The sequence below is a fragment of the Macrobrachium nipponense genome, chromosome 6, assembly GCF_015104395.2.
Source record: "Macrobrachium nipponense isolate FS-2020 chromosome 6, ASM1510439v2, whole genome shotgun sequence".
Lineage (NCBI taxonomy): Eukaryota > Metazoa > Arthropoda > Malacostraca > Decapoda > Palaemonidae > Macrobrachium > Macrobrachium nipponense.
In genome coordinates, this window is record NC_061108.1 from 57101950 (window position 1) to 57114124 (window position 12175).

A 12175-nucleotide genomic window follows, 5' to 3' on the forward strand; every position below is an offset into this window, starting at 1 on the left:
AGCTCCGGCATGCATCGGAGCTCTTCTGTCCTTTAGACTGTAAGTGATGTTTTTTAAGATACTCATGTGTCTCCCCACTTACAGGCCACCAACTGTGAGCATCCGGGATGTTCCGCCACACTTCAGGACCCTTGTGGACACGAAGTTTGCCGGTCCCATGCTCCATGCGCGACTCCGCTCGGGGACATCCAGGTCTGGTACCATGAGACGTGTACCATATGTTAGACGATCTGGGAGCCAGATTTTCAAGGGAAGGGGTAAGTTTTACATCTCCAGTAGCTGCTCCGCTTCTTTTTTAGCGCTTAAGTTTTCATCATATTAACTTAAGGCAATTAATTTAAGTTATACTTTAAGTTTTAGTTTTTAAGTGATTCTTAAATCAAACTACGCCCTCTCTTCCAGGCTCCGGCGGTAAGAGATACCGCACTGGCTACCCACCCTGCGGGTGGGCCTGGGTCGGCGGTTTTGGGAAAAACGCCGCCAAGGGACAGCTCTACATCCTAGAGAAGGCGGGTTGGCATTTACTAATCTTCCCCGGAGGCAAGGCGACAGGATACGTCGACCCGATAGAAGCGGATCCGACCTATCGCCTTCATCCAACAACAGCTGGCCACCTCATTAACTGATCAGGACCAGGATATCTCTACGATGTCGCGACCCTAGATATTAATGTTGAACCTATGGTAGGTATAGACGACCTGTTGGTCGAGGTAGGTACGGTGGACACCCAAGGGTCACCCTTGGGCGTAACTGTTTCTTCTACTCCTGCAACCTCTCCATCCTTCCAAGGCTTACGGGTGACGAAATATATTCTCCTCCTGGTGCTTCGGTTAGACCTAAGGTCAAGTCTAAGGTGATGACTTTGACTAAGACGTCGTCGTCGTCTAAGAAGACGACTTCGGCTTCATCCTCCTCCCGTAAGTCTCCGGCTGGGAATCCCGGAGCATCCAGGTCTAAAGCTTCTAGCTCCGGCTCTAAGTCCTCGAGGAGTAAATCCTCCAGAGAGAGATCTCGCACTCCGGCAGAATCACCAGTTCCGCTACCTTTGGTTCCGATTCAGAGCCTCCCCTCCACCTCCGCAGCAGCTCCGGCTTTGGACTCCAATGCTGGCCTGTTGCAACAGGTGGGGGACCTGGGTTGGGTCCTTAAAGAGTAGCATGGAGCAAATGATCTCTCGTCTGTCGGACAGGATTACTTCCCAGGACTCCATTATAGCCGGGCTGAGAGAAGTCCTCTAGCCTCTCCTCCACTGTCCAACACGAGTGGATCCCAACTTCCTCCGTATGACTCACTACCTCAGTTCTCTATGAACAATCCGTGGAGAGTAGCGTCATACGCCCCCTTCCAAGACGGTCTCATCTCTATACCGGAATTTGGGACTCGAAGAATAGAGGACTTCGAGTTCTTCCCGGAAGACCTCCAGCCTCCGTTCATAGGCTACGCAAGGCTTACGCCGTCGGCTATGGTGCGGGACGATAAGGTACCTAAGGAGGACAGTCCTCTACTCACGAGACCAGGCTCAGAGAGAATGGCTCAGGTGTTTAGAGGACATGGATTGTTCTAACACCAAGATACAACCATTTTAAGAGTCCCTTTACCATTTTTACAATGGATGAGAGTACCCCGCTCCCGTTCCTAACCAAGATCGCGAGGTTCGACCATCCCAGCGGCCCAGAAGGGGGAACCTATACCGCAGTTGAAGGAAGCGGATCCCACTTCTCCGTTGCTCCCCTCAGTTGGAGAATTGTGGGAAGACTTGCCGAATACATTCTCAGCTGGCAAACTCAAACCGGACTGTGCTATGGAGCAGTTTGGTGAAAAGCTACCCAGGCTCCCAGATAGCCTTATTCAGGCTGAGTTTGATGCAAAAATCGCGTCTAGCCAGATCCATCAATTCTATTATGGCTAATGTATGAGGTAGCTACCATGGCTTATGGATCAGAACCGATTTTTTAAGCTCATGACCAAAGCCCTGACTCAAACGGTACAGTCAGATATGTTTGAGTTTGCCACTGCTCGGACGAATTGTAGGAAAGCATGTCCTACAAGAGGCAACCATTCGGCATGAACCGAATAGGTTACTCTCGTCTAGCATCTGGGGAGCAGATCTCTTCCCAGAAGCTATGGTTAAGGAGGTCCAATCAGAGGCTACCAGGTTAAACCAGAGCCTTAAGGATCGTTGGGGCCTTTCGGCTAAGAGGAGGGAGGGGAGGGTGGGGGGGCGGGTGGGGGGGGGGGGGGGGGGGGGAGAAGACCTGAATCCTAAAGGTAAGGGACCAAAAGAAAACCCAGGCGTTTTCCAACCTGACCAGAAGAAGCAACTACGCTTTCCTCAACAAGTTCCAACAGTACCGTTAGTGCAGACAGCCCAACCCTCCACTTCTAAAGGTCAATCACAGCCAATTTATGTGATATCCCCTCAGCCTCAGCCCTCCACCTCTTACGCCATCTCTCCAGCTTACAATCAAGCCTTCGAGAGTCAAGCTTCTCAGAAGTATGACCGCTCGGGTAAGGGAGGTAGAGGTAAGCGTTCCTTTCGTGGGAGAGGATCGGGAGGCCCCTTTAACGAGGTGAAAGCCTTCAGAGGAGGCCGAGGCGGTTACCAGAACAATGAAGAACTTCAGGTAGGGGGGAGGCTGTTTCACTTTCGCCACCGGTGGAACTTCAGCCAATGGGCTCAGAGCATAGTGTCAAAAGGTCTGGGTTGGAGCTGGTTGACGAACCCACCTCCATCCAGACCTTTCCGTCAACTCCTTCCAAGGAATTGACAGAGTACGCAGACGATCTCCTTCAAAAAGGAGCTATAGCGAGAGTCAAGAGATTAAAATTTCAAGGTCGCTTGTTCAGCGTGCCAAAGAAAGGCTCACAAAAAAGAAGGGTAATCTTAGACTTGTCCCGCTTAAACTTAGCCATCCGCTGCGACAAGTTCAAGATGCTCACGATCTCACAGGTGCGGACCCTACTTCCCCGTGGGGCCGTCACCACCTCTATCGATCTTACAGACGCTTACTATCATATCCCTATTGCAAGACACTTCCGTCCGTATCTGGGTTTCAAGATAGGAGACCAGACATTCTCCTTCAAGGTAGTTCCATTCGGACTCAACGTGGCACCCAGAGTGTTCACGAAGCTAGCGGAAGTGGTAAGTGCAACAAACTCAGATCGCAAGGGATCATGGTAGTAGCGTATCTCGACGATTGGTTGATCTGGGCCCCATCAGTCGAGGAATGCAACAGAGCTACTCTGAAAGTGATTCAGTTCCTGGAATATCTAGGCTTCAAAATAAAACAGGACCAAATCAAGACTCACTCCAGAGTCAAACTTTCAGTGGCTGGGCATTCAATGGAATCTATCATCCCACACTCTGTCGATTCCATCATCCAAAAGGAAAGAAATAGCAAAGTCAGTCAAGCAATTTCTAAGTCACAAACTAGCGTCAAGGAGAGCCCAGGAAAGGATCCTGGGTTCTCTCCAGTTTGCATCAGTGACAAACGTCTTAATGAAAGCCAAACTGAAAGACCTAACCAGAATCTGGCGCTCGCGAGCAAACGTCAGGTCCAGGGACAAACTATCCTCAGTGCCTCTGATTCTAAAGAATCGACTTCGGCCATGGGCGAGAGTCAAGAATTTATCAATGTCAGTTCCCCTTCAGTTCCCTCCACCAGAGGTCACCATCCACACAGACGCGTCCTTAAGCGGCTGGGGAGGGTATTCCCAGGTCAAAAAAGGTTCAAGGGACTTGGTCACCTCAGTTCCGTCAGTTCCATATAAACGTACTGGAGGCAATGGCAGTGTTCTTGACTCTAAAAGGGTTACGCCCACCCAAGTACTCCCACATAAAGCTAGTCCTGGACAGCGCAGTGGTAGTACATTGTATAAACAGAGGAGGCTCCAAGTCACGTCATCTAAATCACGTCATGATAGCCATCTCTCCCTGGCAGACAAGTTCAGTTGGCATCTTTCCTCCACTCACATAGCTGGAGTAAGAAACGTCATAGCAGACGCCCTATCCCGATCATACCCCTAGAGTAGGAATGGTCACTGGACAACAGTTCGTTCCAATGGATCCTTCAAAGAGTCCCAGGGCTACAGGTGGACCTCTTCGCATCACAAGCGAACCACAAACTACCGTGTTATGTAGCCCCCAACCTGGACCCTCTGGCCTATGCCACGGACGCCCTGGCTCTAGACTGGAACAACTGGGAGAAGATTTACGTCTTCCCTCCAGTGAATCTCCTCATGAAAGTATTGAACAAACTCAGGACTTTCAAGGGTCAAGTGGCTCTAGTAGCCCCAGACTGGCCGAAGAGCAACTGGTATCCTCTAACGTTGGAGCTGGGCCTTCGTCCTCTTCAGATCCCCAGTCCCAAGCTCTCCCAGTCAGTACAAATGAAGACTGTGTTCGCTTCCTCAGGGATTCTCAAAACCCTAACTTTATGGATTTCATGAAGTTTGCGGCAAAAAAGAGATGCGAATATTGACCCTCTAGAATATTCTATGCTTGGAATCCGATAAAAGGGATTCGACTTTGAGGCAGTATGATGCTGCTGTCAAAAAGTTAGCAACCTTCCTGAGAGATTCGGATATTAGAATCATGACAGTTAATTCAGCTATATCCTTTTTCAGATCCTTATTTGAAAAAGGTTTAGCAGCTAGCACGATTACGACAAACAAGTCAGCTTTGAAAAAGATATTTCAATTTGGATTTAACATAGACTTGACGGATTCCTACTTCTCGTCTATTCCTAAGGCATGTGCTAGGCTTAGGCCTTCTATAAGGCCTACGTCAGTTTCATGGTTCTTAAACGATGTTCTAAAACTAGGCTTACCGAAACCCGATAATGACACATGCTCGTTTATAATGCTCTTAAGAAAAAACCCTATTCTTATTAAGCTTAGCTTCAGGAGCAAGAATTTCAGAACTGTCGGCTCTATCCAGAGACCCGGATCATATTCAGTTCCTTCCCACAGGAGAAGTCCTACTTTCTCCGGAACGTAGCTTTTTAGCAAAGAATGAAGATCCTTTGATGAGGTGGGAACCTTGGAAGGTACTACCCCTTCCACAAGATGTATCTCTTTGCCCAGTTACAACCTTACGAGCCTTTCTGTCTAGGACCTCCTCATCTTCGTCGGGTCCCCTCTTTAGGAGGGAAAAAGGTGGAACTTTATCCATTAAAGGCATCAGGCAACAAATCCTGTACTTTATTAAGCAAGCCAATCCTGACTCTTTCCCGAAAGCACATGATGTCAGGGCAGTAGCCACCTCAATTAATTATTTCCAACATATGAAACTTCGATGAGTTGAAAAAGTATACTGGATGGAAATCGCCGACAGTGTTCACGTCACTACCTTAAGTCCTTGGAAGCTCTGAAATTCCCAGCAGTAGCAGCGGGTAACATAGTTTCCCCTGACTCTAGCTAGTTTGTAGTAGAAGATTCAGTCCTCCTTTCTACCTGCCTCACCCAAAAGTTCGTCTATTCCTACCTGGTTCATTTGCATTCACCTTGTGTCTTAGCTGCTTTTGTGATAGTGTAGTGGGTGCCCCTTATTGTCTGGTTAGGGACACTCACAAATGATTATACACATTGATCTCATGGATGTTTCCCCTTATTTTTATGCTAGGGGATACATCATATTATAATGATTACGGGTTTTGTATATTAAGTCATATACATTCCTTTATATATTATTATTGTTGATTGTTTTTATTAATTGCTATTATACTTTTGATACATGCTGTTACACAGATAACATTGATACATGTAAATAATTTTACCTGACATATGTAATTACCTTATGTTTACAAACATGATTAGGTTTAAGGGTAATTTAAGCATATTTCTATTTTTATACCCCTGTGTATATGTATCTTTTAGCAATTATAGTCTATTCTTATATATTTTATCTTTTATTTGAGACCTATTCTGATTTATTTTATTTTTATTCTCAGTTTATTACTTTTGTTTACAATCTTGTGCTATTTCTCTGGTACGATTTCGCGCAGCGACACGAGCTGAGCCCAGAAAAGGGATTTTGACGTAAGGAAAAATCTATTTCTGGGCGATTGGCTCGTGTCGCCAGCGAAATCCCACCCTACCCATCCCTTCGCCCAAGATTGTCTGCTAACTTCAGGATGGCCACCAGAGGCGCAGCAGTCGGCAGCATGGGATGGAGTAGTAGTAGTACGAGCTGCTCACTCTGTGGGTCGGCTCCCCTCTTGGAGGGATTTTGTAGTGGGAGATTTCTATTGGCATTTGGCTCGTGGTAGTGGTCTCACTCGCCTAGTGTTCATACCGACACCCTCCTGGAGGGTGAGCGAGTCAGTTATACTGACCTTTTTCTTTATTTTATTTATTCTCTGGTATGTGTTAGTACATTTACCCTAGAAATAATAGATTAAAGGATATTTCGCTGGCGACGAGCCAATCGCCCAGAAATAGATTTTTCCTTACGTCAAAATCCCTTTATTGGTATATAAATAAGATCCTTTCACCCTCTGGTGACTTTATTATTATGTAGACCGTTTGATTTTCTGTCCTTGTTCAATCATAATGCCTACCTCAGCAGCTTGGTTTAAATTTTTTTCTCACAACTGGAAGGCCTATGCTTATATAGACTGATGGGAGTTGGGTTGAAATACTGGGAATTTTAAAAATAAAATTTAGTTTTTAATACACTCCTATCAGTTTACAGCGTAAAATATGCCATATTTCCTTCCCCACATTTCTTTTAGTATGTCTGAAAGGGATAGGAATGAAGTAATCATAGCTATGACCAGAGGCAACCAAACATATAGCTGGCAGGCGAGAGTTTTCATTTTTCATTTTGTGTCCATAGAGCTGTTGACCACAGGATTAGGTATATCTAAACTGATGGAATTGTATAAAGAAAATAGTTTTTATTTATAAGAATCTCATTTTACCATGTTTTTAGGAAAATCATATACTTTATTCATTTCAGATTTCAGTAAAACAATAAATTATATTCAGTCTCTTTATTGTAGATTGGAGCAGTTCCAGCTTTAATAAATTATAACCTCAAAGATGATCCTTTAATGCACTGTATCAAGATTGCTGACTGCAAAGCTATTATATGTGGAAAGGAGACTCAAGATGGTAAGAATTTTATTATAAAATATAGATACAGTACATTGAAATACAATATTTATACCTATTATAAGGATGAAATCTCACATTGTTTGCTCGCCTGTTCAATTCTCTATGGAGTTTTGCACTCGTGACATACACCCTTATAAGTGGTTGATAAGGGAATAAGAATCTATAGATCATTGCACATGGAGAATTTTCTTTTGTATATTTTCCAGGGGATACTTGAGGGATTTGATGTGTTCTTTTTAAAATATCTATAGCTAGTTTATTGGTTTTATCGTATAGCTTGGTATTAACTATTGTCTTGTGAAGAAGTGAAGTTCAGTAATATAAGGCATTCTTCTTATTTATTTCAGCACTGAATGAACTGAAAGATGAAGAAATTTGCAGCCTTCCCCATTATGTTGCAAATGCATCTCAGGAAGAGATAAAAATGAAAGGTGATTATTATTCTTGATGATTTTGTTGTCAGCTTTTCAGAATCCTCATCTTCCTTGTGAGTGCTCATGCATCTTCTGTATGGGAAAATGCAGGTCTGTTATATGTCATTTTTTTTATAGCATAGTCACTGTTTCGTCCTCAAAGGAGTTACCCTCCCTGGTGTGCGCCAGCACTCCAAGGTGATCAGACTAATATCAAAGAAATATCTTTTAGCCTGGTCTTTTAACCAGGTATTACTATGCCATAATGATGAACACTATGACAAGTGATAGGGTATAATGCACTCAAAAGACAAGAAGGCATTTTTTCTCGTCTTCAGTGAAAGCTGTAGTACCCAGTCTTTCTATGTCAAAACCTGTAGAAGTCATGTGGATCGGCCATCTTGTTTTATGTTCGGGACGGCCAAAAGACCACAAACCATTACTCTTCTGGTCATCACAGATGAAAGACTATTCAGCCAGTGCTCCTCTATCTTGAGAGTTTTTCATAATCAATCATGGAATCGCCAACATTTGAAAATTAAGTGCTCTTTTTTAAGATTTCTGTTTAACACATGACTGGAGAGACACATATTCCAGGCTAGCCTTTACGAACGCGAAAAGTGTTTTTTAATAAATTTTTGTTGGAAGTTTTTTACCGAAAGAACTACTCCATATTGTATTATTAATTTAGTTAATCTTTTCAGATAACGGTTTCCACAATTTCCGAGGCAGTAGCCTACATGAGCTAGTAGCCTAGCCGGTTCAGGACAAGTAATTTTAGACTAGGAATGGCAATTATCAGTAGCCTGTAACCTAAGACAGTATATCTTAAAAATGATTAAATAACCTAAGTACAAAAATGATTAAATAACCCTAAGTACTTACCTAATTTTTCGGTGATGAGTACCTAAAAGTAGATAAACAGGCTACACCATTTTAGTTTTATTTTGCAACTGTATGACCAAAATAAACCAAGCCGGATAATTCCTAGTGCTAAGTAGTGAACCCCCTTACTAACACTATTAATCAAAGTTGTTCGCCTAGAATAAGTATTCTAAGGCTAGTAGAATTGACAACAGGTGTCAAATGTAATAGTAGTCTAAAACTCGGAGCTACATGTTAAGTGGTGGTTTTTAAGTAACATGTTGAATGGGGTGCTGAAATTGTAATTCGAATTATCGCTCTAAGTTATGCTTAGAGTAAGTGTTGATTTACTTGTAAGGTAAAATAACCTAACATGAAGGTTAGTGTTGGTATGATGGTTTTATAGAGGCTAGTTTATCAGTAATATAACATGCTAAAACTATTCGGGGCTTAGCAGAAATGTTTGTTTTGCTATGATTTAGTATCCTAGTCTATATGTGTATATGTATATATGTGTGTGCATATATGTATTTATATGTGTATATGTATGGGTTTATAAACCACTTTATTAAACAATTTCAAAAATTACTTGACTCAGTAAATAGTAACTTGGTTATGTAGCCTTACTAAGCAATTAGGCTACATATTAAATTTTTTTTGGTTATAAGTCAAAACCTAACCTTATATGGTAAGAATAGATTATACCAAGGATATTAACCCAAGTCTTATAGAAACCTTGCTTAGGTTAGTAAATAGTTAGCCATATGTATGGGTTCATAAACCACAGCCATATGTATGGGTTCATAAACCACTTTATTAAAAATTTCAAAAATTACATGACTCAGTAAATAGTAACTTGGTTATGTAGCCTAACTACGCGATTAGGCTACATTTTAAATTCTTGTTGGTAATAATTAAAAACCTAACTTTATTCAGTAGGAATAGATTATACCAAGGATACTAATCCAACCCTTATAGAAAACTTGCTTAAGTTAGTAAATAGTTAGCCATAAACTAACTTGAATAGTATTGGGTGTTGTTATGATTAAAATAAAGACCCAAGCATAACCAATACATAAGGACTAAGTTTGAGTAATATAAAAATAAACAAGGTTTCAAAGATAATTTAAACCTTAAAAGGTTTGAGTTAACACAGATTTAGGCAGATCTAGGTCATATCTTCGTTGAGTATTTATATGAAAATTACACTTCTCTAAAAGTAATTGAGTTGATAATTGAAATTTGACAATTGTTGTTGGGGGGTTGAGTTTAACCCCAGGAACTAGTATCAGAAACAGAAAAATAACATTTGACGCCCCAGTCCCTATTGGCCTCTGTTTTTATGGGACCGTTCCTTACAGTTCGTGCGGAGTTAGTAACTAGATTTGCCTAAATAATTTACAGAATGTTCATTTGTAGTCAAACTGACTTATAAAATGATATCTACTACTCATTAATAATTACGGTTTTCAAGTAGTAAAAATAATTTATACTAAAATTTTCTAATAACAGCTTGGTTTTTTCACTACAGGGCCATCTTGAGAAATAACCCTCAATTAAAGTGTGTCGTAGCTGGTTGCTCGGTGCAATTTTTGCCAGTGGGCACTACCCATACCACCTGCCATAGGCAAAGTCCCGGTAACGATCAAGGGAAATTTGTTTGGTCACCTGTTAGGTGCGAGAATTGTAGTGTGCTCTTGGCAGCAAGCTTTAAAGATGAAACTGCTCGCTGGGTCCTAGGGTTTAGCAAAGGTGAGGAAGGGATAGATTATGTCTATCCAGCAAAACTCAGGCAGCATATATTTAAACTTTTCTCTGACGTTCCATATTTGGGCCAAAACCCAATAACATCAGTCACCACTACCCCTCAGGTACATCCTGAGGAGGAATTAGAGGAATCCTCACCTAGAAGTGAAGTGTTCAAAGACTTTGAGGTAGACATTGATACCGAAAGAACCTTGCTGAACCCAGAAGGACCAGGGACACAGATGTCAATCAGCCGTGGGAAAAACACTGTAGAAGAAAGTCAATCCCCCATGCAGCTTTCAGAAGCCGATCAGGATCCTTCCCCCAAAAGTGATATAAGGATTCACCTGACCCCAAAGCCTTCTGCCGAGACCTGTTTGAGGAGTCTATTGTGACTCAAATAAAAGAACAAGCACATCAACAAAATTGCACAGTGTATGCTCTACTGGGAAAAGATTTCAGGAAACAAAAACTAGAAATTTTCCCTTACCAAATCCAAAAAAGGATGCTCTGATCAAGAAATCATATAGGCCTCCATTGACTTCCAATAGCTCTCCTCATACGCAGGTAGGTAGTCAGAAGGGACAGCACCCTCAAAAGGGACAAAAACCTGCACAGCAAAACGCTTATCCTTTCCACAAGGTCCAAAAACCAGCTTATAGAGGAAAAGGAAAAGCAACACCTGGAATGCCCATTAAGGAAAAAGGCAAAGGAAGGTGGGGGATCCCAACAGGAATTGTTTGGTCGGGGGTCAACTTCAGAAGTTTCAAAAGGAATGGAAGTCTTCTCATTATTCTCAATGGACTGGGATGGAAGTGGTCTCACCCCTCTCCACCTTTGAAAGGGTTTTTTTCAAAAACCAGACCCCTCTATGAAAGATTACGTGCAGAAGGCCCTCTTAAAAGGAGCCGTAGAGAAACATTCCTACATTTGTCACCAGGCACGTCTCTTCAGTGTTCCCAAAAAGGATTCTTCAGAACGAAGCGTGATCCTCGACCAGTCAACATTGAACAAACACATTGTTTGCCAGAAGTTTTGAATGACTACCGTTGTCCAAGTACGTTTTGTCATTCCAAAAGGGACCTGGACAGTTTCTATAGATCTGGAAGACGTGTATTGGCACATCCCTATTGCCGTTCCCTTCTGCCCCTTCCTAGGGTTCCAGATAGGAAAAAGTACATACAGATTCAAGGTCATGCCTTTCAGGTTAAACATTGCCCCGAGAATCTTTACAAAATTGGTGACGGTAGTTGTTCAGGAACTCAGGAAAGAAGGAATACATGGTTAGTCTGGGGAGCCGCAAGAAAAGAGTGCCTGAAAAACCTAGGAACAGTAGTCAACAGACTCCAGTCAAAGGCTTTATTGTAAATTGGAAAAAAAATCCCGTATCAGACCCAGCAGACATTTTCAGTGGCTGGGAATGTGTTGGGACACGGTTCATGGGCTTTTGTATCTTCCCCTCAAAACTCAGAACAGAATAAGGAAAAACCTCAAAAGGTTCCTGACACAGCCCACTGCTTCCAGACGGCAATTAGAGCGCATGATGGGTCTGCTACAGTTCGCATCTATAGCAGATCCAATATTCAGGTTGCAACTGAAAAATGTGAACAAATTTTGGATGTCACATGCAAGAAAAAGGATGTAAGACAAATCTCACAAAATGCATCAAAAACTTGGGGAGATACTTCGGCCATGGACATGGAAGGAATTTTGGCAAAACAGGTCACCCTTACTCCACCTGTAAAAGTAACAATACACACAGATGCCTCATTGACAGGTTGGGGAGGACACTGGGAGGATCGTCAGGTGGAGGGGAAGTGGTCAGTTACTCTAAAGGAATTGTCATCTCTTAAGAAACTCAAACCTCCAGAACAGACACACATTCTGCTGGTCCTATATGATTCGACTACAATGTCTTGCATAAAAAAATTGGGATCCCGGTTACCTCCTCTCAATATGGTAATGTTAGCCATTCTTTGGATGGCACAGGAAAAGAAGTGGCATTTGTCTGCAACTCACCTTACAGGGCTGCT

The 12175-nt window shown here is 42.6% G+C and overlaps 1 protein-coding gene across 6 annotated transcripts in view; it reads left to right on the plus strand.

Annotated features, from left to right (window-relative positions):
* The window catches only part of LOC135216379 (long-chain fatty acid transport protein 4-like), a 447308-nt gene that overhangs the window by 211133 nt on the left and 224000 nt on the right, over nt 1-12175 (plus strand). For all 6 annotated transcript variants that reach the window (XM_064251648.1, XM_064251647.1, XM_064251650.1 and 3 more), the window contains exons 5-6: nt 7005-7116; nt 7467-7550. In XM_064251648.1, the coding sequence (XP_064107718.1) occupies nt 7005-7116; nt 7467-7550 (196 nt within the window). The remainder of the gene's footprint in view (nt 1-7004; nt 7117-7466; nt 7551-12175) is intronic.